Below are 26,376 nucleotides of genomic sequence, written 5' to 3'. Positions count from 1 at the left end.
GAAACTAAAAAAGTGTTTTCCAAACAACAAAGCAGCAGCTGTTTCTGGAGACAGTGAGTTAGCTAATGGGGCAGAAAGGAGACACAACCTGCTTAACAATATACAGTAGCTGCTAATTTGATCTGTTCACAGCCCAATGAATGAATATCCTGATGTCCTTCTCCATAGAATGTGGAAATGTTTATACCAGAATTTGCACTTGTAGTAGCACCCTAAGCAATCAGTGGGAACAGTTGAACTAGGCTTTTGCTTGCAGTGACAAGCCATTTGTGACCTCCAACTCCATATTTACTCTTGTAGATTCCATCCCTTTTCTTGCAGTAAACCATGACACCACCATACATCAATCAACATCTAAGATGATACAATGATGTTTCTAAAAGCCTGACTGTAATTGACTTGATTAAAAACCAATCATATTTATTTGTTAAAAAACAAATAAATAAAAAAACAGGACCACTGTATCATTATAAAGTACGAGAGACTGGAGTACGTTACAGGAGAGCACCACAAATTTGAACTGGAAAAGGAATTGCCAACATGTTCAGTCAACATGTTCAAGGCAAATTCTGTGTAGCTCTTCTTTTCCCCACGGTGGTTCTTCTCTAGTTTTCCTCTCTGTAGTCTTTTAAGTAAGTACCTTGTTCAAGGGCATGAGAAGTTGAGATTGCAGCCTGAACACAAATGCCATGTTTTACACAAGACAATGGAATGCAGGGTACTATTAGAAAGAAGATGCACAGGATGTTTTAAAAGATAAAATGTCAGTGTTGGATTTGCTTTGTTCTCAGAGGATGGGAGGAGATTGGAAATAGAAAAGGCCACCTGGTGTCTTCAGAAAATACTCAACTATCAGGCCTATCATCAAAGCTGAGAAAACTTTTCAACAGGACTGGAATTTTAAGAGTCTAGGGATAAGAAGCCTTGCTTGACTCTTTCTGAAATAGAGTTGTCCTTTCAAATGGCAAAGAATCCTTTTTGAAGAAGAGCTTCAGTGTGAATGAATCCAAAGCTGGAAAATGAGGGGACTGCCTCAGCCATTTATTAATGTCAAATATGCTGTCTCATGAATCAGGGCAGTTTGTGTGGTTTGGAAGCCTTACAGAAAGCCCAGTGCACCTGGCTTGTTGAGCTCAGCACCAGGCTTTAGGCTGATCTGAGAGGATAGCTGCAGTCTGTGTTTTGAATAGTTTGTCCTACAAACAATTTTTTTAAAAAGGCTTTTATTGGAGAGCCATCAGCAAACAGATCATGCAGAATTTGAACAATACACAGAATGGGGGAGGAGGAACCCACACAAGGCACAGCCCCAATTATTTGTTACTTCATAAGATCTAGCCAGCACAAGTGCCACATTTGCTCTTCAAGAGAATTACTTCAAAAGATTTCTTGGTTTGAAAAAGCAAAGTATTTGTGGGGGATACACATGTACACACACAAACACACAGTACAGAACCAGAGTTTTCTTTGGCAACCATAATCACAGTGGCAGGTATTTCAGAATTAGGACAAACAGCAAAGGGGAAAAAAAACAACCTTGAAACAGATTGTGCATGCTCAGCCAGTTATCAGCAGCGAGTCCAGAGCCAGCCCTGACCATTCAGTACACACAGAATGGAAAAGATACCCAAAGCACCTATGGTTAATAAGCTGCCAGAAAAACTAAGGGAAAAGATACTTACTTCTTTTCCAGCATGGATTCTAAAGGGCTTACTCTGTTAAGTTTCTTTACAAACAGCACAGCCAGTTTTTCTCCATGCCTTCCCTATCTCTTCATCAAACACTGCAATGGGGATTTCTGTTCCCCCATGATCTCCATGCCCCTTGCCATGACAGCTTGCACCAGCTGTGGATCTCTGAAATTCAGTCCTACTGAAGGCAGCAGGAGTTGCAGCAGCAGCGGCACTGCCATTTATTTCAGTGTATATAACAGCAGTCAGGACAATCACAAGCACAGTGAGGAAAATGTCAAGTCTAGAACAAGAACTCTTTTACTTTATGGTAAAGTAGAGCATTTGAGAAGAGCAGAAGAGGAAAGCAAGCCATAGCAGGCAGCTCAATCCATGCACTTTGACTAAAGTTTATCTGCAAATGTTTTCCATCAATCTGCCACCTGCTTCTCTCATGGGCACAAGCAATGGTTAGCACTGCAACACAGGTGATGAAGCAGGAGTGAAATGTTGAAATGACCATGTGATAAAGCTTGGCCCTACTCCCAGCAAAGCCTATAGAGGTATAATGGCCACTCTGTTGAGGCAATACCGCTTCAGTGGCTGTGCCTGGCCTCTTCAATCCACTGCTTCATGTAGCAGATTTCCAAGGCTCGAGCTCGTTGCACAGATTTGGGGTCCAAAGGGTTGCGGCTGCGTAGGTCCAGGTGATGGGCTCCATCTGGGATCACAATTGCCACAAGGGAATCAGTGATGTTCTGCGTCACTCCACCTGCAGACCATGGGTCCAGGCCACCATTGCTGTAAGGAAAGTATCCCACTCATTACGGCACATCTGCACAGCAGTCGGCAGTATGGTTGCAGCTTACATCAACACATCCACATCAGCTGTAAATCAATTTTCTGTGTCCACCAACAGAAACAAACCTCAGCTTTGTTTCAATGTCTTGTGCCCACCTCTGTGCTCAAAAGAAGTCTTCTTGGCAATCTTCTTACCCAGCAAGAGCACTTTGCTTTTATTCCTCACAACACGCCATAAATTAATAATCAGCTGCACTCTTTAGAGCTTTTCAGGAAGTTCTAACTTTTCCTGTCTCAGCTGGGTGCCAACTTAATTTTGCAAATAAATACTTGGACCTTCAACTAGTACTATTATTTCTAATAACAACTATATTAAAAGAAAACTTTTACCCCTCAAGAAACTATCTACAATGACTCTTCATCTATGACAGGGCAATTTAATGCAATTTACTCCCTTTCCTCCCTCACCTCAAGTCAATGAAAGGATTCCTTACATTGAAGATCTAGCTCCAAATAATGCCTGGTCCATAAAGCAAGCCAGTGGCTGAACAGGGATGAGAGTTTTGCATCTCTCATTTCTAGCTTGACCCACTATTGCCTACTACATCTTATTTTCCTTTACCACAAGGTTCTTCCCACATGTGGTCCACCATTCTGCACAAAGCAAGCACATCCATATACTTATGGAACTACATAAATCTAGATGTTCCTCCCTTAAACACTGGACACCAAAGGAAGCATTAGAGATGGACTACTGTATGTCAAGTGTTTGTTTCTTAGATCCTCCTAGAAATTTAGACTTGGACATTAAGAGATATGCACCTAGAAAAATACCACCATGGCAGCACCAGAAAATAACAGACATGAGTAAAAAAAGAATTTTGCAGCAATAACTAAAGAATAAAAACCCGATGGAGTCTAACACAATACTTTATCTATTCCCCCACTGAAAACAACTCAAACAAGTATGTTGAATCTCTGTAGTTATTTTCAGTAGTTCTATATTTGACTCTGGAGAAGAGAAACATTTTGTATGTGCAAAAAAGGCATACTGAGCTGATCTATAAGCAAAAAGTATTTGATTTAAAAGGTCATCTGATCAGCAGAGTATGGTGACAACAGGAGGTGAGACCCAAGATGTCCATGAACTTTTGGTCCCATCATGTGGAACCCATCATGTTACAGGAAAACACTGCCTCTGGCATTTCTGAGAGCTACTGGCTGCATCCTCTTCTGCCAAATAATGGTATCAGAGGCACTGATGGTTTGGCAAGTGAGACTTTCTGAGAGGAGGGAAGATGGAGAGCTCACCACAATGCAATTTTAAGTCTTCACAGTTTTTACAGAATAAGCTAATTCAGCACCAACTGGAATGAATCATGTGTTGAAAGTAAGCATGCAAGTAAGTACTCATGCATGCTTACACAACAGGATGGGAGTTTCCCAACATAAACAGAAGTAAAGGAAAGAATAAAAACATCAGCCCTTCCTTTCAGCAGTGGCCAAGCAAATATAACTTCAGAAAACAACTAATGCAAAATTAGTGATTAATGTCTTCAAGTCCAGATGGACTGCAGTGATAAGTGGTGCCCCTCAGGGTCTACACTGAGACCTGTGCTGTTCAGTATTTTCATCAATGACATAGAGAGTGGGATCGAGTGCACCACCAGAAAGTTTGCAGATGACACCAAGCTGAGTGGTGTTGATACGCCAGAGGGACAGGACATCATGCAGAGGGACCTGGACAAGTTGGAGAGGTGGGCCCAGATGAACCTCATGAGGTTCAACAAGATAAGTGCAGGGTTCTGCACCTGGGCCAGAACAATTCTCACTATGAATAGAGACTGGGGAATGAGGTGATAGAAAGCAGACCTGTGGAAAAGGATTTGAGGTGCTGATGGATGAGAAGCTGGACATGAACAGGAAGTGTGAGCTTACAGCCCAGAAGGCAAATCACCTCCTGGGCTGCATCAAAAGATGTGTTGCCAGCAGATCCAGAGAGATGATTCTGCCACTTTGCTCTGCTCTGGTGAGACCTCACCTGGAGTACTGCGTCCAGGTCTGGAACCCTCACTATAGGAAGTACACGGACCTGATGGAGAGGGTTCAGAGGAAGGCCACAAAAATGATCAGGGGGGTGGAACACCTCTGCTATGAAGACCGGCTGAAGGAGCTGGGGTTGTTCAGCCTGGAGAAGAGGCTCCAGGGAAACCGAATAGCAACCTTCCAGTACCTGAAGGGGGCTTACAAGAAGGATGGAGAGAGAATGTTTTGCAAAGGCCTGTGGTGATAGGACAAAGGGCAATGGCTTCAAACTGGAGAAGAGCAGATTTAGATTAGATGTTAGGAACAGGTTCTTTACTATGAGGGTGGTGGATCACTGGAACAGGTTGCCCAGGGAGGTGGTTGGGGCCCCATCCCTGGAGATACTCAAAGTGAGGCTCGACAGGGCTCTGGGAAGCCTGATCTAGTTGAGGATGTCTCTGCTTACTACAGGGGGGGTTGGACTAGATGACCTTCAGAGGTCCCTTCCAACCCAGACCATTCTATGATTCTCTATCAGCATGCTAGTACTGGTTTCAATTTACCACTTTTCCTTAAGAGCATAAATAGAGTCCTGCCTATTCCACAGCAAAGTTTCCTTTCCTATCACCTGTTCAGAGCCTACTCAGCCCTCCAGCCCTGCCCAGAACAAGGTGAGGTTTTACACAATCTTAGCAGCACTGGCTGTTAATTCTTTTTAATATGCCCACCCTGAACATCTAACCTGAACATCTCTTGTTAACCTTTTTTCTCTCTCACCTTTTCTTCTCAGCCAGATGTTTTGGCTTCTCTTCTTTTCCTCCATTCCTGTCTTTTACGCTGACAATCCCTCCTTCTGCATGTAGCTCCAGGAGCAGAGACTTCACTTTCTGCCTCTTCCCTGCCAGTGCAAAACTGGATGGGCAAGTGCCCTGCCCTAGAAGCATACATCCATCCATCCATCCTAGAAGCATATCATCCATCCATCAGAGAAAGACTCTGCACACCAAATTTTGTGCTGTCTGATATTAACTTAGGCAGAGTTTGACTACCACAGCATGTCAGTAATGAGATGCTACCGACTGCTACAAGCTCTATGCCACCACACACAGGAACAGTGTTAAAAATGTAGTTTTCATCACTGTGTGGTACTTCCATGCCAACAGAGCATGTTCCAGTAAGAGCCATCAGGAGTGGAAATTGCTAGAAGAGAAATGACACATGGACACACTTTGAAAACTCCAATTTCTTCCAACAGTGTTTTAAAAGTATGCTGCTCAGGACAGGCAAGTGACCAGTCACACACTATGTATCTCCAAGAAGGTACCAACATGACACGGGAGGTTCCTGTGTTGACACCATACAACACAATACCACAGAGTGGGAATCTGCAGCGTGATACACTGCTCACAGAGGGAGAAGCAGCACCACCATAGTTTAAGCATCCTGGCCAAATCCCACTATGGCTTGAAAAATCCATCCTACAGCAGTTCTCTTTAGAGAGAGTGTTCTTCCCTTCCTGTGCTATAGTGCTGTGCAAGTTGGCTGACATGAAACAGTGCTTTTTACCCCACAGGGAGCTGCATCCTCTGGTAAACAGAGATATTTTTGTAAGGCACTCTGCAGTGTTGGAGGATAAAAGGCTCTTATAGAAAACGTACAGTGTTGACAATGTATTTGTTTGAAGAGAAACAACCCAGCTTGAGATCCAAAGCTTTGTGTGTACAGCACTACTTCTTCATTCATTTGGTTGCTTTTCAAGCTTTTCTCATTTCAAGCTCTTTCAGCTGGCATAAATTCTTAAACACTTACTTAGATTTGTTTGCTTGTCTATTGCTTACAAAGCAGATTTCTACTGTACAGAGCTGTGACGCCTTGGAAATAAGCAACACTCTGCAGAAATTAAGTTAAACCAACACAGGCTTTTATTAAAAAGTTTACCAAAAAAGGGTGGAATTTCTCACTCTGGAGCTGATATCCTGCTGGGACAGAAACAGCAAGAAGTAAATAAGAGGAAAGCAACAGGCCTTTGGAGCCAAACAGACCAATGCTAATAGCTGAAATTTGGAGAATAATCCCCAATTCAAATGAGGATTTCCTACTTTTAAATTGCACACTTATTTATTACCAACAGACTAAACAGCTTGGTTTAAAGAAGCAGTAGGGTTTTTGTGAAGAGGCCTTGCACAATTTTACCTAGAACACAGAGAAATATATATCCAGGAGCTGCCTTCAGTGGGCAATCAGTACAGCACGTCAGAGCTCCTGAAGCACTGGCTCCAATGGGTTTATTTACGCTTCCCTACAATGTAGCAACCTGATGAACAGCCAGTCCTTAGCTGTTCAAAACTTTATGTCACCTCACAGCAGAAATACAGCTACAGAAACCGCCCTTTCTTAAAGGGCATTTAACCTTAAAAGTAAGGAAAGCAAAGGTTGAGCATACTGTTTTTGCACTAAACTGAAACATACCTTTCACTTTTTGTCCAAAGGTGGTTCAGAAAAAACTTGTGTTGTCCTACCTGTATGCCTTGCAAACATTTCTTCATGTTTGGATCTTACCCAACTTTGTTGAAACTTACTTAACTGCCACTGAAAGAAAAGGGCAATTGGCAGTAACAGGAAAGCTCCCCAAGTTACTTCCCACTCTTTTCTCTACCAAAGGGAAAAAGGAATGTCACGGCAGCCCCTCCATAAGGCTCCCAGACAAAGTGACCATATTAGTGACCAAGATCCTGTGTTACAGCTAGAGCTTGCTTAGACTCTCCTTTCATGTGAAAGAGACAGTGCTTTGGCTTCATAAAAGGTAGGTGGATTTACCAGCATGGGAAACTTGGACTTTTGCCACAAGGTAAGAAGGAATCCACATGAAAAAAATTACATTTGGTAGAATCCCAGCTCAGATTTTTCTTTTAAAGTTGCACAGGCAGTGACGGAACAGTTGGCTGCTTTGACCAGTTTATTCTCAAGAACAACACAAAGCATGCCCATCATTTATTCAGCTCAAGTGTTTAAGACAAATCCCTTTGCCATTTACTGCCGGCTCTCTGCACTGCCAATCCAAACTGGTGGAAGACCCCACACTAAAAGCTGAAACAAGGCTCACCTGAAGACAATGTTGCTGTGTGAACTGATGTTTTTTCCTCCATACATAGAAAGAATCCAAGAGGGGCGAGGCCTCACTCCCCAGAGCCTGTAACACTCTTCTGAAAATGCATCAAAGTCCCATTTCTGAGGCTCAAACATATCATTGATGCCATCTGTGCACATGGGCATCACCATCTCAGTGCAAGCCTGAAAGAAAGAGCATGGCAACAAGATGTATTCCCAGGATAGAGTCCAAGAGATGCTAGTGCAGTATTAAAATAAGGTCAAGCAGGGTTTGGTAATTACCATCAAAGAACCACAGAATCATTTAGGTTGGAAAAGACCCTTGAGATCATGGAGTCTAATCATAAACCCAGCACTGCCAAAGTCCACCACTAAACCATATCACTAAGCACCACATCTACAGGCCTTTTAAACCCTTCCAAGGAAGATGACTCCACTACTTCCCCGGGCATCCTGTTCCACTGGTTGACAAACCTTTCCATGAAGAAACTTTTCCAAATGTGCAACCTTCACTGGCTCAGCTTGAGACCATTTAGTCTTGTCCTACCACTTGCTTCTTGGGAAAACAGACTGTTCTCCATCTCTCTCCAACCTCCTTTCAGGTAGTTGGAGAAAATAATGCCTCCCCTCAGCCTCCTCATCTCCAGTCTAAACAATTTCAGTTCCCTCAGCTGCTTCTCAGAAGAGTTGTGCTCTAGAGCCTTTACCAGCTTCACTGCTCTTCTTTGGACACACTTCAGTATCTCAGTGTCCTTCTTGTAGTGAGGGCCCCAAAACTGAACACAGTATTTGAGGTGCAGCCTCACCAGTACCAAGTACAGGGACACAATCACTTCCCTACTCCTGCTAACCACACTATTCCTGATACAGACCAGGATGCTGGTGGCCACCTTAGCCACCACAGCACACTGCTGGCCCATGTTCAGACAGCTGTTAGCCAGCACCCCCAGGTCCTTTCCTGCCAGGCAGCTTTCCAGTCACTCTGCCCTGTAGCATTGCATAGGGTTGTTGTGACCCAAGTGCAGGACCCAGCACTTGGCCCTTTTGAACCTCACACAATTGGCCTAGGCCCATCAGTCCAGCCTGTCCAGATCCCTCCATAGAACTTAATGCGATAGTTTTCGGCTCTGCCTAGAAAATTTTCCACAGATCTTGAACAGAAAGTAGTAGAATGTAAAAAGGAAATAATGATAAGGTCTAAATAATCCCATTGGCCAGATACCTAACATGAAAGTTAGTTTTGTACACTAACTTCTTCTCTTTTCAGCTTCCTTCATTCTAGCAGATACTAGCTCTGGCTTCTGCTGGCTTTGCTGACCTCTTTCTCTTGTCCCATGTACAGGGGGGAGGGAAAGGGAGCAGGGAGAGGGAAGCTACTGATAGCCCCCTGGTTTGTCCAGGGGCTTCTCGTGTTGTTTATAAATTGTACATGTATGTAAACATTGCATATTTTGTATATATTCATTGCAGTTCATATTTAGATTGTAGCCTTGCTTGTAAATACAGCTTCATTTGCTTTCCAACTGAGTTGGTCTAGCAATTTATGTTGGCAGCAATCTCAACCCACCACACCTCTCTACCCTTAAGCAGGTCAAAACTTTCTCAACTTGATATCATCTTCAAGTGACAAGTGACATGGAGATGGCTGAGGTTCTCATGAGGGAGGTGAGACACTTGAACAGGTTGCCCAGGGAGGTGGTTGAGGCCCCATCCCTGAAGGTTTTTAAGGCCAGGCTGGATGTGGCTGTGAGCAACCTGATCTAGTGTGAGGTGTCCCTGCCTATGGCAGGGGGGTTGGAACTAGATGATCCTTGAGGTCCCTTCCAACCCTGACAATTCTATGATTCTACTAAAATTACTGAGGGCGAACCCTCACCAAGATCACTGATCTTTGATGCTGTTAAAGACAACTGTTCCCAAACCCGAGCCCTGGGGAACACCACCAGTGACTGGCCACCAAATGGATTTAACTCCATTCACTGCCAACTCTTTAAGCCCAGCCATTCAGCCAGTGGTTTTTGTCCCAGTGGAAGGTACCCCCATCCAAGCCATGAGCAGTCAGTTTCTCGAGGAAGATGCTGTGAGACAGTGTCAAAGGCTTTAGTAAAAGCCCAGGTAAACAACATCCACCACTAAGCTGGTCACCTTCTCATAGAATAAGATCGGGTTAATCAATCAGGACCTGCCCTTCATAAACCCATGCAGATTGGGCCTAATCACCCAGTTGTCCTGTATGTGTGGCATGATAGCCAAATGTATAGAGGACAGTAGCCAAGAGCAGATGTCACCACCTGGACATCAATTCTTAACACCTTGCTTCTGGAAGCAGCTGCCCTGCTCCTCAGAGGAGAGACTGTGTCATATATGCTTAGTAAATGTGATGAATAGAGCAGAATGTCCTGGATCCCTTACTGCATGGATCTGTCTTTTTGTTAGCCACTTGATGGCAAAGGGTTGGTTTCTGTGAGCTACAAGATGAACAGCTTTAGTTACAAGAAATTAGTATCAACATATCCTGACATATTTTCTCGCACAAATTGATGTGGACAGCTGGGGGGTTAGAAGACCAAGATGCTGCTGCTGTACATAATTTTCACTGAATACAAAGAGCTGAAATTCAACAAATAGCTAATGAAGACATAGCCTAAAACTCCTGGGAAAGTTGTCACTTTGATGCCTTGCCCTTGCTACCACAATCATACTTGTTTCAAGCTTACATTTGTCATCAGTACCTTGATTATATATGGTGCAATATATTGACAGTTAAACAGCTGTAGCACAAATAAACCTCACTTGGTTACAACTCAGAAAGAACACATACCTGATAGTACCAACCCAACTGGCCCAGATTTTTTGTTGCAGTCTCAGACATGTCTAAGCATGAGGCTTCTCCTGAGTAATTGTAGTATAAATTTACTGCCTGAAAAACATTCTGCAGCAACAATTTGTCAGAAAGACTGGGGTCCTTCAAGAACTTGCAGATTTCCTGCAACAAAGAGAGAAGAGGGAAATACATGATACCAAATAAGATACCAATTCTTTTTGAAGTAGTCAGACCACTTCCAGAAAGTGTCTTTCTATACAATGATACACTGAGCATTATCATAAAAACCAGTATTCCATTTCCATACTATATGTCCCTATGAGGATCTGAAACTTTACATTTCCTGATTAAGGCTTTAAAAAATGGCACAGCTTTATTATGTAATTCACCAAGCTTTTCAATATATTTACCATTCTTTAAAATAGATAATATTTAATAAAGAGTATTTAGCTCCTCTGTAATAAAAGATAACACATGCAAATATAAAACAAAGAAGTTCCTAAGATTTAGGTTCCTTGCAGTTTGCTGCAGTGTAAGTGAAAACGTCTGTGTAAGTAAAGAACTTTCATACAGCAGTATTGCAAATTTCTTATTTCTTTTTTTTTTTTTTTTTTTTGAAAATCAGAGGTGGTGGAACTAGGCATTGTTTTACCAGTGAAAAAATTAAAAGCAATCTTGAGTAGAGTTTAATTCAAAATCTTCACTGAGGACACAAGTAGTGGAAAACACAAAACAAATCAAACAGAAAACACAAAAGCTACTGCCTCAGAAAGGTTTTTTTTATCTTAAAACTTTTTTTTTTTTTTTTGGTCAAGGCTTTCTCCTTACCCCTGATCCCACGGAGTTAAGACTAATACAAAAACAGCAAGGGTAAAAGCTGTGAATCTGAGCTCCCAGCCCATTGGAAGAATCCAAAATTTCTCTCTGCAGGGAGCAAAGGGTACACTGCAACTCCAGCCTTGTTCAAGTACAGAGGCACAGGGGGACAAATTCTCATGGCCAATGCAAACTGTGAATCTTCCAAGAAGTGCACTTCCCTCCTCTGTATAATCTTTTCCCCCTCGTTTTCATTGTGGAAGCTAGTGAACTGATCCCTCCAAGAAAACATCAGAGCACATCTTCCACATTTTGCCATTCCAAGCAGGTTTTATGGTTTGGCTAGCTCTGCCATCAGTTCTTAACTCAGCAATTAGAGGCTTGGAAAGTTCAGCAATTCATTCAAACAGAGACTGCAGACAGCAGAACAGAGGGCTGCAGACAGCCCTGTATCTGAAGCTCAGACTATGTAGCAGAGACAAGAGATCAGTATGTCTGAGAAAGTACTGGCAGCCCAGGCCAGAAAACAGATTAAGTAATAGATATATATCCATTTTTTTACCCCTTTCTCATCCTCAGAGTCAGATTAGAGCTTGTGTTTCAGTAACAGTGTCTGAACAGCCTAACTCAGATCTCACACATCAGCATTGCCCAGATGAACCACAGGCTTTTCTACCTTAGGTTTATACCTCAGAGACAGCATGGACAATGATGAAGGTAAGCACATTCCTTAGATTGTGCCAGATAGTTAACAAGCAAAAATAATTTTCAAGGTGAACATACTGCCCTATGCATACAGCCACATCAGACAGATGAATGATCTTCCCCTTCTCTTTCAGGCAGCTCTACCCAAGGGAATTTTTTATTTTGTAATTAACTACTGTTAGTAGTCACAAATACTATTATTTTACCTACCTTACCTGCCATACACAATAACTCAAACCCATGTAAGGAAATTCAGCCAGTCTTAGGAAAAAAATACTTCAAGAAAACAGAAATCTTTGAGAAAGACTGAAGATAAACAGAACTGCACAAGTGAAGATCTGCAAGCATGAAAAAAGTGGTTCTTTGAGAAGTGACCCTGCAAGGAAGACATTTGTAGGGACCCACATTTCCTCTCTCACTAGTTTTCCCATTTCAAAAAGGACAAGGCTGAAAACTTTCACTTTAAATGCAAGCTCTGCCAGCTAAGCCTGGCATCAGAAGCTCTAACTGCATATGCTTTTTGTGCAGCATTTCTGTTCCTCAAGAAAGCTCTGCAGGACAACTGATGTTTTCACCCATCCCTGGCACTTCTTTTCTTCTGGGCTCTATTAGCCCTAAAAGTGTCACTGAACAGACCAGTTGATGCACAAGAAGATAGTGTCCTGGTTCTCTTTCTTTTTCAGTTATGTTGGTTCTACAGAGCCAAAAATAAAGGAAAAGGTGCAGGCTAGGAGAGAAGGAGAGAATTAGTTAAATCAAATGGTCAATTCTACAAGACACTGATTCTCAGTTACCTGTATAGGCCAAGCTGGCAGAGGCTGCAAGAAGTCAGCTTTATAGGGGTAGTTCACCATAGCCAAATTTACCCATGTTTCACTCAACCAATTTTTCAATACAACAGCATCCTGAAGATTTTTTAATGGGCTGCACAAATGAAATGTGCTGGAGAGCCACTGTAAACCTGCATCTTTAGTTTAAATTAAAAAAAAAAAAAAGAAAAAAGGTAATAAAACATATTGTACCATTAACACACAGGTCACTCGTGCTGCTGCTAAAAAACATTTTCATTTAGCATACATAACCTGATGAAATTATTCCCTACACATGCAAGCACAGCAGACCAAATTTTAATCAGCACCTCTGAGTAACAGGAAATGCAATCTGCATACTTCAACATATGGGTGTGTCACAGCTAGGATAATGTAATCTAAAAAACAAAGAAATTTACAAGACATTTGGCTTTTTGGCTTTTTTTTTTTTTTTAATAGGAAGCAACATCAGGGCATGCAACTGAATATGAGCAAGCAGTGTGCCCAGGAGGCTAAGAAAGCCAGTGGCACCCTGGCTTGTATCAGAAATGCTGTGTCCAGCAGGAGAAGGGAGGCGATTGTCCCATTGTACTGAGCTCTGGTGAGGCCAATACAAGAGAGATGTGAAGGTGCTGAGTGAGTGCAGAGGAGGGCAACAAAGCTGGTGAAGGGCCTGGAGAATAAATCTTATGAAGAGCAACTGAAGGAGCTGGGGGTCTTTAGTTTGGAAAAGAGAAGGCTGAGGGGAGATCTCATTGCTATCTACCACTACCTGAAAGGACATTGTGGAGAGGTTGGTGCTGGTCTCTTCTCACAGGTGTGAGTGATAGAACAAGAGGGAATGGCCTCAAGCTACGACTGGGTAGGTTTAGACTGGACATTAGGAAAACATTTTCACAGAAAGAGTGGTCAAGCATTGGAATGTGCTGCCCAGGGAGGTGGTTGAGTCACCAACCCTGGATGTGTTTAAAGGTCGTTTGGATGTGGTGCCTGGGGATATGCTTTAGGGGTGAACCTTGTAGAGTAGGGTTATCAGTTGGACTTGGTGATCCTGAGGGTCTTTTCCAACCTGAATGTTTCTGCGATTTCTGTGATTCTTCCAATTGTGAACTAACTAGGTCACAGTACAAGGTCTGTTAACAAGCGGATCTCAGGACTCTCCTGGATTTTCCTTTCACTATTTTATCTGGTCCAGAAATCATAGAATTCACCTTCCTTGATTTTAATTAACTAACTCATCACAGTATATCAGAGGTTGGAAGGGACCTCAGGAGATCATCAGGTCCAACCCCCCTGCCAGAGCAGGATCACCTAGGGTAGCCTGCACAGGAATGCATCCAGGTGGGTTTTGAAAGTCTCCAGAGAAGGAGACTCTGCAACCCCCTTGGGCTGCCTGTTCCAGTGCTCTGTTCACCCTCACTGTAAAGAAGTTTCTCCTCATGTTGAGGTGAAATCTTCTATGTTCAAGTTTGAACCCATTGTTCCTTGTCTTATCACTGTGAACCACCAAAAAGAGCCTGGCCCCCTCCACTTGACACCTACCCCTCAGATATTTATAGACATTGATCAGATCCCCTCTCAGTCTTCTTTTCTCAAGACTAAACAGCCCCAGAGATCTCAGGCTCTCATCATACCAGGGTTTCTCTGTAGGACATCAAGTTTAAGTAGCAAGGTATCTTTTTTTTTTTTTTTATTTAATTTCTTTGCAGGAATTCCTTTGAGGTACAGTGACCTCATATGATACAAAATCATAGCATCATTTCAGTTGGAAAAGACCCAAAAGATCATTGAGTCCAATCATAAACACAGTACTGCCAAGCCCAGCCTCAGCTCCACATCTACAGGTGTCTTGGTTTGGAGCGGGACAGATCCTCTATTGCCCCGAGAGGGGCCAAAGAATGATGTGCATACAAATGGATTGGATAGTGATGGAAAGTTTAAATGGAAAAGCAACTGGTGTTCTACAAAACTACAGAGCATAGTGATAAAGATATCCCCAAGTGTACAGAATTCCCCTACACCACACCCAAAAGTCCCAGGCTTCCCTTCTCCCCACCTGAGGGTGCACCCAAAACCCCCAGGGCTCTTTCTTCCCGCCCTGCCACTGCGGGGCTAGTTGCAGGCTGGCCAGGCCTGAGACTTCTCACCCTTCTTATCCTGGCATTAAGCCTCAACAGGCCAAGGATGCCTGAGATACTCCCCCACCATTACCCAATAGGGAAGCATCTGCCATGGGAGCAGAGAGGGAAGAAAGAGAGTGACTTTGTAGACAGATTTACAGGGTACAGGATTTAAGGGTAGAAATACACTGTTTCCTGTGTCCACCCACTGGGTGGACACTCTGGATACCAGAGGTATAACTTATGTGGCAGCCCAGGAAGCAGCCAGCCTGAGCTGCCACACTAGGCCTTTTAAATACCTCCAGGGATGTGAGTCCACTTCCCTGAACACCTTGTTCCAGTGCCTGACAACCCTTTCAGTGAAGAAATTTTCCCTAATACCCAACCTAAACCTTCTCTTGTGCAACTTGAGATAATTTCTTTTTGTCCAATCAATTGCTACCTGGGGAAAAAGACAACCAACACTCACCTCACGGTGATATCCTTTCAGGTAGTTTTAGAATCATGGAATCATTTAGGTTGGAAAAAAAACTTAAGATCATCAAATCCAACTTATTTCCTAGCACTTAATCCATATGGATTGCAGTGATTCTTCTATATCTGATTGCCTCACTTGGTATGTACAGATTTTTTTTTTTTAGAGTAGCAACTACCTGGCCTACTTTGTCAGAAACAACAACAAGGCTTGTGGTTCTGCTCTGGAGGCAGCTCCTGTCTGACCTCATGGATGCTTGGACCTGGATCCTGAATTACACCAGGCCTGAACAAAACCTGTGATCCAACAAAGCAGTCTTTTAAGACATAATCCCCATCTAGTTTGCCAGTTTTCAGTACTAACAATGTAGTTTCAAAAACCAAATACATCCATGGGTGAAAGCTGTAACACCAGCTTGCTAATTTTATGAAGTCACAACAGAATCCTGAACATTATGACCCTTTGGAAAGAGTATCAGTGAGGTCTTACCTGTTGTGGAAAGGTGGTTAATGGCATTCCAGGATTTCCGGATGCTTTCTGCACAGCCTGTCCCACCCATTTTGTAATTATTAGTCACTACACTGAAAAAAGTGCCACATGGAACCAAATCACCAAACTGCCAGATTGGGGCAGAGGCTGCCAGAGCTCTGCAAAGAGAAGTAAAAAGATCTTGAACCCCAGCAAAGTGATCTTCCATTTTTCTGGTCAATACCCTCCCCACAGCCACTATGTATGTAACATTCATAATTCCACCTGGACAGTGAGCCCTAGAAGTGGAATTACAGAAGAGGCACTGTTTGCCTAATAAAGACAACTGTAGGTCAGCAGGTACTGGGCACTGTATTTTTAGAGATACTTGTTAGTTTTGTAAAAACAATTATTATTAACACTGACTTTACACCTAGTTTGGCTTTTGAAGGGTCATTAGATTTCCTGGTGACTTGTGACAGGTCTTCTGTCTCTCTGGGAAAGAAGAATAGAAATTTCCTTACCTTTATCTACTACAGATTAAATTTTTGTGGGCAGGGGCTTTCCTCAGTTGAATTTGCATAACAGCTATTGCACAATGCACAAAGCCTCAACTAAGCATAGTGCTGCAAAACTATTCCATAGGTCTGCATGCAAACGTTGTTAAAGATTGTAAGTCTTGGACACTACCACAAAGATATCAGTAAACACAAAGCAGAAATGCAGAGTTGCTTTGTTCAGTATTTTTCATTCTCACCCAGCAACCAGGTCTGTCCCACATTAGGGAAACACAGATGAAGAGAGCCCCAGCCACAAAAATCTTCTCTCTAGAAAATCAAGGTAGGGAAATTACTATTCTTGTTTCCCAGAAGCATTGAAGGGAATAAAGACCTGCCTCAAGTCACTAGGAAGTGTGGTGACCCTAAAAACAAACAAACAAAACCAACCAACCAACCCCCCAAAAATCAACAAACAAACAAAAAAAACACAACCAAATCCCACAAAGTAAGTGCAAAGTCACTGTTCATAATAATTGTTTTTACAAAACTAACAAATAGCTCTGAAATTACACAGCATCCAGTACCTGCTGACCTACAGTTGTCTTTATGAGGCAAACAGTGCCTCTTCCCAAACTCAAGGTAGCTTAATTCCTCCTCCCAGTAGTGAAAAGCTAACAAGCCAGCTGGAATTATTGTACTTCTCTCAGTGCTGTAATATTTATAGCATGGAAGTAACAAATGCTTGCTCTATGTTTGAGCAGGATAAGTACTCACCCAACTACCACATGGGGGTACTTCATCCTAAACCAGGCTGCAAGCATTCCTCCGTAAGAGCCTCCTATAGCTATGACAGGACTGTAACGGGCTCCTGCAGTGGTCATCTTTAAATACTCAATGAGTACTGCAAAGTCAGCCAGAGCCTGTTCTGAAGTCAGGTAGTTCAGATGCTTGGAATCCTGAGACAAATACACCGCACAGAAATTATTTCCAGCAGCAGTCTTTCTATTCCCCACAGCAGCTATGAAGTTCTAAATCTGAGTCTGAAAACAAATTAAATATTCCTTGCAGCTGTCCCCTGAAGTGCTAGAAAAATCTCAGATACTAATCTTTTTTAATCCTAGAATTGGTAGTTAAAAAATAGGATTGTTGTGTGCTTCTAGCACATTTAAATCCTACTCAGGCTAACATTACAATAGGCAAAATTATGCTTGAATAGAACACATTTAAGTAAGACAAAAAAGACTTACACTGAAAGACTCATTCCCAAAGGGCAAGGATTCTCCATAGTATCTGTGTTCAGCAAATACTAACATGGCGTTAAGTTCTTCAGCCACATCCCACATAAAACCCTAGTTGGAAGAAAACAGACATTTAAATAAGTTGAATCAATTATTTTCAAAGTCTCTGCTTTCAGTCTAATGTATTTCAACCTTTATTCTTTGATCAGAAAGATATAACTATGAAAACACAACTAAAAAAAAAAATCCTTTCTCTTTCTAAGCATCATTGAAATAAGAAAACACCCAAAAGAGATATCCATCTAAACAGGGACACAAGAAAATGTGTATTTTAATGTTGAAAAACGCTAAGCAGTACTGCTTATGTGAGTACACATGGGCAATCCTGCCACAATTCTTACGGCATGAGCTTAATGCATAGGAAATGAAAAATACTACAGGAGAAAAACATGCATTTGAGGTAGGACTGCATAACAGAAACAACAAAATTTGTTGGGCAGGAAGCAATAATCTGGAGCATTGCAATAGACTATTTTCAACAAATAAATAACTACAAGTTGTTACTACTTGTTGACAACAGCTTGTCACCACCCATTACGGAAACAGGCAGACAGAGATTGCCTGCTGACAGAACAAAGTGTGTAGGCAGTCCTTGGTTGCTTTGAGCTCAGCACATGCCACCTCCTGTTGTGTTACTGGACTTTGTATTGAAGTGGCTGAAAAATATCTACAAACTCCATTCTGCATTCATACCAGTCAGGGAAGTAAAAACTTCCACGGGTCTTGTCAGAGAACAAGAATCATCTGTCTTTCATTTCCAGCCCCCTTCATTTCACTTTTTTTTTTTCCCTTAAAAAAAAAAAAACAACAAACAAAACACCCACCACCCACCTCCCCAAACCAAACCAACAAACAAAAAAACGTAACAACAAAAAAGAACCCCCACACCAAAGGAAAAAACAACATTTTACTTGGGAAATCTAAAGTACTAGAATATGTGTAATCTGGTCCAAAATTTCTTTGCTTGAGGTACCCTATAGTGTTTCCTCTAGAAATTTCTTCACTACTCCAGGAAGTTAATTAAAGTGCATCCCTTTGATTTGTATGGGATTTGAAGACGACCCTGAACCCCCTGAAACTTTTCTTGTACTTCCTCTTCCTCCTATAACAATCCTAACAACCATTACAAACGGCTCTTTAAATGACCTGGACCTGAGCAAAGCCTTCAACACTATCCCGCATGACATCCTGGTCTCCAAGCTGGTGCAGTCTGGGTTTGATGACTGGACCTTTCGGTGGACAAAGAACCGGCTTGACAGCTGCACCCAAAGAGTGGCTGTCAGTGGGTCCATGTCCAAGTGGAAGCCAGTGACAAGTGGAGTCCCTCAGGGATCAGTACTGGGACCAATCTTGTTGAACATCTTTGTGGGTGATATGATCCTTGAGGTCCCTTCCAACACTAACAATTCTATGATTCTATGATATTCTTATTTTTTTCAGTACAACACTATTGGAAAGAAGGCCCACTAGAATGATCAGAGGGCTGGAGCACCTCTCTTACGGAGACAGACTGAGAGAGTTGGGTTTATTCAGTCTAGAGAACAGAAGGCTCTGAGGAGACCTTATTGTGGCCTTCCAGTATCTTAAGGGGGCCTACAAGAAAGCTGGGGAGGGACTTTTTAGGATGTCAGGTAATAATAGGATTAGGGGGAATGGAGCAAAACTGGATGTAGGCAGGTTCAGATTGGATGTTAGGAAAAAGTTCTTCCCCATGAGGGTGGTGAGACACTGAAGCAGGTTGCCCAGGGAGGTGGTGGAAGCCCCATCCCAGGAAGATTTTAAGGCCAGGCTGGATGTGGCTCTGAGAAACCTGATCTAGCCTGAGGCATCCCTGCCTATGGCAGGGGGGTTGGAACTAGATGATCTTTGATGTCCCTTCCAACTCTGACAATTCTATGATTCAGTAATCTCTTTTCTACACACCGTATTGTTGCAGAACCATGTAATGTCTCCTTCATTGCCTGTATAAAACAATATTGGTCCATTGTCTTTCTTCCAGTGCTGATCTGCTACTAGGTAGCGCTGCTGGAATGTTAGATTTTCATCAAATCCAAAGTGATCAACCTGTAAGAACAAGGAACAACAACGTGTTCAGAAAGGTAAAACTGATACTGGAGTACACTGCAAGTGTTGACAGTCACTTTGCAGATGAAATATAGAAAAGTAATGAAAAATGAATAAATGAAGGCAAAAAAATGAAGATTAAAAAAAATGACAGTGAATTTATTTTATATTGCCAATGCATCAAAATTCTTCTTCCTTACAAAGGAAAATTGCCAACATTATAGGTGTATATGCTGAAGGAGAAATGTTGTTTTCAACTATTAAAAATAATATCCATGCCCTTTTTATAGGATAATACTTAATATGAAATATTCTAAATATATTTAGGAAATCAGACACATCTGCTGAGGGTTCCCAAAGAGTCTGCTTAACAAAACTGTACCAAAAAGTAAAAGGAGTCATTGTACTGCACTGTTTTGAGTCTTAGGAAAATTCCTTACTATTATGTACTTTAAAAAAACTCCAACAAATAAGCCCCCACACCTTCACTTCTAACACTTTTTCCTTCTCCTTTCAGCATAAGGTAGACATTTAAACAGAAAGTGGGTTTGTTTTTAATTCTTAGAAAATATGAACTCTTTGTAGTTGTGCTACTGACAGCTAGTTCTATGGAATGCCTCCCCTTCTCTCTTTGCAGTTCTTGCTAATTCACATACCCTCCCCAGTTCTTTCCACTGCCATACAAATATTGCAATTCTCTACATACCACTTGACCTAAGCCCCACAGTGGTAGCTTTATTCTCCCATTAGAAATTTAACTGCAGTTCCTAAGGTCAGGTTTTCAGCTTTTATTCACACTGTCTTGTGTATCCCACTTGACTCTTCCCCAGACATTCATCCATACTGGAAATTTTATCAATTTCTTTCACAACTCCCTGCACAGACTGGAAAATTCACAGAGGCTCTTACTGTTAAAAAATTAAAGAAAAAATAAACCAGAAAACTGCTCCAGAAGAGCTATGCTGCTTAATTATCATGTATTCACAAACCATCACTCCTTTTATTGATCATCTGAAGATGACCTGTAGCTTCCTAACTTTGACTTCCAGCAGCACAAAGCTTTCCTTTCACGGTTTGTTGCTGGCAGTAACAGCCTGACATCTGCTGGCTTGAACTGGCTTGAACATCTCTGTTCACCCATCTGCCTTTACACCAGCAACCATACCAGATCTCGCAGATGCTCCAGGAACCAACCTTTCACATTTCCTGTTTTGAGAATGTCCTCAAGTTAAGGGTAAAAAGCAGCAAATTGCACACAAATCCAAGCACTAGCAGCTAACCTAGTGACCTAACTGCCAGGCAGATTCCTCCAAGGCAGTTCAGGAAAGCCTAACTCTTGACCTGCAGGATGAGGCTACTCCACAACACACGCTTCTATTTGCTTTGGGTCAAAGGCAGAGCAAGAATTTAAGGCTATAACCAGCTGCAAAGTGTCTTCCAAACGTTCCATACTTGCTAGCTCCTGAAGTGAGAGGAGCAGATAAAGCTCTGTGCATGATCTTGACAGACATTTTCAACCTGAGTAAGTTAACTTCAGTGACTGATTCCAGACCAAAATAAAATTAATTTATGTATGTTCCACAGTTTTGGTCAGTGGGACCATTTCCTACTTACTCCTAAGTAGGAGGTTCTGTATCATGCACATATTTAAGTGCTAACTTAGGTTGGGCTTATTTTACACTGACAACTCACCTGTTCTTTTTTCCTTTGAATAGTTACTGTTAATTTTAGTTTTGCTTTCTGCATCAAGCATAATGAAGAGTGATTAGACATAGTAATTAGATGTAGTAAGGCAGAACAAGGTCAGCAACTAAAAAAAAAAAAAGCCTTTGCCTGTAAGACCTTCTGACAATTAAAGCAAAAGATTAGGTAAGGTACAATAAAAATCACAGTATAAACTCTATCACTGTTATAAAGTACAGCTAGTACATCTATCGTTCCAAGCCTGTTTGTTAAGGGGAGAAACATCTTTCTCTATTTAACTTTTCTGGCTAGGCTGCTAGCCAGGGATAGGAAAAATAGTTTCACATGCCTGTCTTTTATGGAATCGTCTAAAATTAAACATTCAGCTTCAAAACTTGCTTCTGCATCCTTCCTGCCTGTAGCCACAGTGCCAACTACAAGAATAAACCAAGTATTCAGCTTTCCCAGACTACAAAGATATGTACCCAAATCTTTTCAGTGCAGGCAGCTTAATATTCAACAGACAAAAAACACACAGGGAAGGGAAAAACAAACACTCTCAAAATCAGAATAGTTTAATGGATAAGCATTCTTCTGGCACCAGGCTGAGGTTATTCAGTGGGGAATTGGGTAGAACGGATTCTAAAGCCCATCTTAAAGTTCCAGTTCCACAGGAGCTGGAAGATTAGTATAGTAATACTCCAGTGTGAATGTATTTTCACAAATGATGGCTAATTTTCTTTAGAGATATGATTTCACATATGACACTATATGATCTCTCAGTCTACTCCCACAAAACAAACCTCAAAACTCCAATGCTTGAGTAAGTCTCCTTCTCAGCAAAGAGAGGAAGAAAAGTACAGTAACCACATTGATCACAGTGTCATGATTCTCCATCTTGACTCTATGCTACAGTGCAGGCTCACTCAGTGCCATCAGTCATGTTCTTCTTTCCCATTTCTCCCTTAATCTGTAAGATGTTGATAGCCTCACAGCAGCTAAACTACCCCTGTTCATTATATTCATAACACATAAAGCCATGGACATGTGTAAGATCCCAGGCAGCACAGGTAAGTCTGGACTTCTCCAGGAAAAAAACCAAACCAAAACTAAACTAAACTAAAAATAATAAATAGCAAGTACCAATTACTCAACTAAAGAGCAGCAGCTCCTTTATTGCTAGATGATGGGGCTTCACACCTCTTAGTAACTTGTTTTTCCAACGGTAAGACACATACCATGACTATAAAAAACAATGTTTGTAAAGCAGACGGAACAAGAGAAATGTCACAGCTGCTGGTTACTGCCAAGAAATTGAAAAGAAATTCGGAATCCAAAACATCAAAACACAGTTTGGAGGTGTCCCGAGGAGTACCTTTTCACAAGACTAAAAACTTTTTGAAAAAGTACTAAGTCAGAGAAGTAGCACAAAAATGAGTATAAAATTGTGAAACAAGAGGTTTTGAAGCAAGAGGTTTGGACACAAAAGGCAAGTTTTGGATCAAGAACAGCAGATGGAGCTGTCGTGTAGCCAAACTGCGCTGCAGGAAGATGCAGGGCTGCACCTGGGAGCTGCTGGTTCTCACTCAAGTGTTTTCTGTGACCATCCTTTATAGCAGTTCACTTGCAAATAAACAACCCCCCCACAAACTCCGGGAATTAATAAAGTAATAAACCCCTGTCACAATTTAGAGCTAGTGGCTAGACACCAATTGTAAATAATAAGAATTTTCCAGAAACTTCAACTCTAAACAGTTTTAGGGATTGGACATAGAATAATGCAAGATAACTTTATATCATCGTATCAGTTTGTTTAAAAGCTTATCTTCTGTACCACAGAGAGTTCTTTCTCTTTTCTCCCTGTGGCTGGCTTGCTTGCTGCTTGTCTCTCTGTGACCTTGCTCCTGCCAGAATAATCTCTCATTTTGGCGGGGTGTGTGTGAGGTACCAGGGTGCAGGGGAGGAAGGGACTGGGCTAGCTGCGTGCAGCCTCCTTTGAGGCCTTTGTGTCCAGAGAGGGTAGCGGGGAGAAGAGCTGAGTTATTGTGTAAGGAGGTATTTCTGATATTGTTGAATTGTGGATGTATGTAAATATACCCTGCATATGTTTGTTGCCTTTTATAACTTTATATTTAATCCACTTTTGTAAATACAACTTCACTTTAATTCTGAGGTAGTGTGGCAAATTTATTCCAGGGGTAAATCTCCAATTTGTTGGGGTACAAATTTAACCTACACCACCACCACAAACTGTATGCAGTATATTTTATAACTCAAAGCATCCAGATAACATTAAGTCAGACTTCATTAAAAACTTCAACCAGAAAATTTCTTCTCCACACTTAATGCAAAAGGAGTAGGACAAAAGCAATGACTTCTGCAAACAGGCTCACTTAGGAAACACCTTGTATTTTCCTGCACATCTTTGAGTCCAAAGACTCAAAGCATTTGGGGAAACTACAAACATACAACAGACTGTTTAAGGGACAGGCAGCTCCAGATGGCAGACTGCAGACACTCCCCAAAAGCATGGCTGCTGAGCACTGCACTCACAGAGGTGCAGTAGGCAGCACAAGATGCTTGCACCCAGGAAGCTGATGAGCTCCAGAGTGAAGGTTCACGTCAGCAGCTTTGTTCCTTCAGCTCAAAGAAACCTTCCACAACAAAGTGCAGCTCATAGGCTCAGGACAAAGAGCCCTCCCTAGACTGGTCCACCAGTCCAAATCCACACTGAAAGGAAGGGCCAAAAACTCAACTTGCTGCCTTCCACTTGAAGTACATGGCATGTTTCTTTGACTTTACCTTATATGTGCACATGTATCATTGTGCTTCTGTCGAGCTGTCAATGATGACTTATCTCAGGGTGAGGCTTTTTAATATGCTTTTTTGTTGTTTTGGAAGCCCATCTAAAGCAAAACAAGCCACTCTGCCACACATCTCTCCTGGGGGTATGACAAAACAAGGCACAACAAACGTTAATTAGTTACTGTACAGATGTTAGCCTGCATAATATACTCCTGGCAGTATTCAGGAACTGTGGCCATGAGTAAAGTACAAAGGCAAAACAGGACATGTGGGCGAAAACCCACTTCCTTCTCAGCAGCACCTTAAGGTCATTGGTGATTACAGAGACAGGACATCAAACCCAAGCGGGTTTTTTTGTGTTGTGGGGTTTTTTTCGTTTGTTTGTTGATTTTTTTTTTTTTAAAGGCTATAATTCACAGGGTAGCCTCTAACTGGAAGCTTTTAATATCATTCAAGGTGGTAAATCAGCACCTGACAGTTTTAAGCTTTTGAGTTTCTGGCAAGATTTTGAGCATCTGAAAGCCTTTCTGTCCTTGAATTTCAGTCCTCTATGCAACAGCTTTGTTTTCCCAAACTTGCATATTCTACATGAAATTGAGTCAGTTTTACTGGTGAGAAGCCAGGGGATTTTAAGAGTCATGTTCCACGCTTCACATGTTTATGGAGTTGTTTGAGTGCCCATCCTGTCTGAATTATTTCCTGAGGACAGGAAGATACAGGATAGTCTGAGGATATCCTTCTGCGTGAACAGCAGTGTAGGCAGTAGCCTCTTTGGGATTTCACTGATATGTTTCTATTTCTGGTTTTACTCCTGACAGGCTGTGGACTCTAGTCCAGTTAGTGACCCCATTAGTTTTGTTTCCTTTCCTTTTTATAATCTTTGTTTCCTCCATTTAATTTGCAAGTTCATGACAGCAGGGATAACCTTGCCATCTCTGTGTGCAAAATCATATTCACAAAGGTGCCAAATTTTGTTACAAGTACTACTACATACAATTAAATAATCAAGCCCATAAAAGAAAAGCCACTACAGTAATAGAGTACCACTAAAAAATACAAACCCAGACACTATTTATGCCTTCGTAGCAGGGGAGACAGAACTAGCAATGAAAGCCAATTAAAACCTGGTTTTGAAAAGTCTCCCCCTGACACTATTCTTGTTGCTTTGTTTCCTGCTATAGCACATTATGTGTATCACAGCTCGCCAAGCCTGCAGCTTCATCTCACCAGCAGCTGGCAGGATTTTCTGTTTGTCCCTGATCATTTAGTCCAGAAAAAAGGAAGACAAGAAAAAAGATCAAAAAAAAAAAAAAAAACATGAACAAACAAACCAAGCTTAGCTTTGTTTTATCTTTTTCATTTTAAATGCAAGGAACAAGGTATTTCCTTGCTTTCTAGCTTATACACAGGTCAGCAGAGATTGAAGATTACCACCAGTCTGTTTAAATGCTTAATCATTTGATGCTCTGTGGAAGAGCAGGCAGATGTACTACACCTTCTTGCATGAGCTAGGTTAATTCACTTACTTGAACGTCCTACACAAAAAAACATGAAAAAGTTGGAAGAGATGGACTCTGTGTGGTTGCAATTTTCCATACTCTCTGTAATTCAGAAGCATTGTTCACCAGATTTAATTTTATTTCATTATTCTGTCACATTTAACAAAACATGGGGACAGAAGTTAATCATGAACCAGCAATTTACTCTTGTGGCCAAGACAGCCAATGGTATTTTGAGGTGCATTAACAAGAGTGTGACCAGCAGGTTGAGGGAGGTTCTCCTCCCACTCTATTCTGTCCTAGTAAGGCCCTGTCTTGAGTACTGTGTCCAGTTTTGGACTCCTCGGTGCAAGAGATAGAAGGAACTACTGGAGAAAGTCCAGCAGAAGGCTATGAAGATGACCAGGGGACTGGAGCATCTCTCACAAGGACAGGCTGCGAGACCTTGGACTGTTCAACTTAGAGAAGACAGAGGGGATCTTATCAGTATCTAAAAGGCAGGTGTCAAGAAGGTGGGGCCAGACTCTTTTCAGCAGTGCCCAGTGGCAGGACAAGGGTCAAAAGGCACAAAAGGGAGCACAGGATGTTTCACTTGAACATGAAGAAAAAATTCTTTAATGATGGTGACAGAGCAGCAGAACAGACTGCCCAGAGATGTTGTGGAGTCTCCTTCTCTGGAGACTTTCAAAACCTGCCTGGATGCATT

The 26,376-nt window shown here is 41.9% G+C and overlaps 1 protein-coding gene across 1 annotated transcript; it reads right to left on the bottom strand.

Moving 5' to 3' along the window:
• Window positions 1-2,249: 2,249 nt before the first annotated feature.
• On the bottom strand, window positions 2,250-17,670 carry PRCP (prolylcarboxypeptidase). Its single transcript, XM_054385918.1, has 7 exons — window positions 17,569-17,670; window positions 17,096-17,277; window positions 15,843-16,000; window positions 12,744-12,916; window positions 10,426-10,590; window positions 7,600-7,787; window positions 2,250-2,471 (listed from the first exon to the last, which is right to left on the bottom strand). The coding sequence occupies exons 1-7, from the start codon at window positions 17,662-17,664 to the stop codon at window positions 2,267-2,269; spliced, it is 1,167 nt and encodes a 388-aa protein (XP_054241893.1). The 5' UTR covers window positions 17,665-17,670; the 3' UTR covers window positions 2,250-2,266.
• Window positions 17,671-26,376: the final 8,706 nt, after the last annotated feature.

This window comes from Indicator indicator, chromosome 1 (genome assembly GCF_027791375.1).
Source record: "Indicator indicator isolate 239-I01 chromosome 1, UM_Iind_1.1, whole genome shotgun sequence".
Taxonomy (NCBI): Eukaryota; Metazoa; Chordata; class Aves; order Piciformes; family Indicatoridae; genus Indicator; species Indicator indicator.
The sequence above is the reverse complement of the archived record's forward strand: the minus strand, read 5'-3'. Positions and strand labels throughout refer to the sequence as shown.

What these genes read in the sequence shown, in the direction of transcription:
- PRCP (XM_054385918.1), bottom strand. Translation starts at nt 17,664, where the DNA reads ATGTGGGATGTGGCTGAAGAACTTAACGCCATGTTAGTATTTGCTGAA. An exon ending in TTGGGAATGAGTCTTTCAGT is followed by an intron (nt 17,278 to 17,568) that starts GTAAGTCTTTTT and finishes TATTTGTCTCAG; the next exon opens with GATTCCAAGCATCTGAACTA. An exon ending in TAACCACCTTTCCACAACAG is followed by an intron (nt 12,917 to 15,842) that starts GTAAGACCTCAC and finishes TTTAAACTAAAG; the next exon opens with ATGCAGGTTTACAGTGGCTC.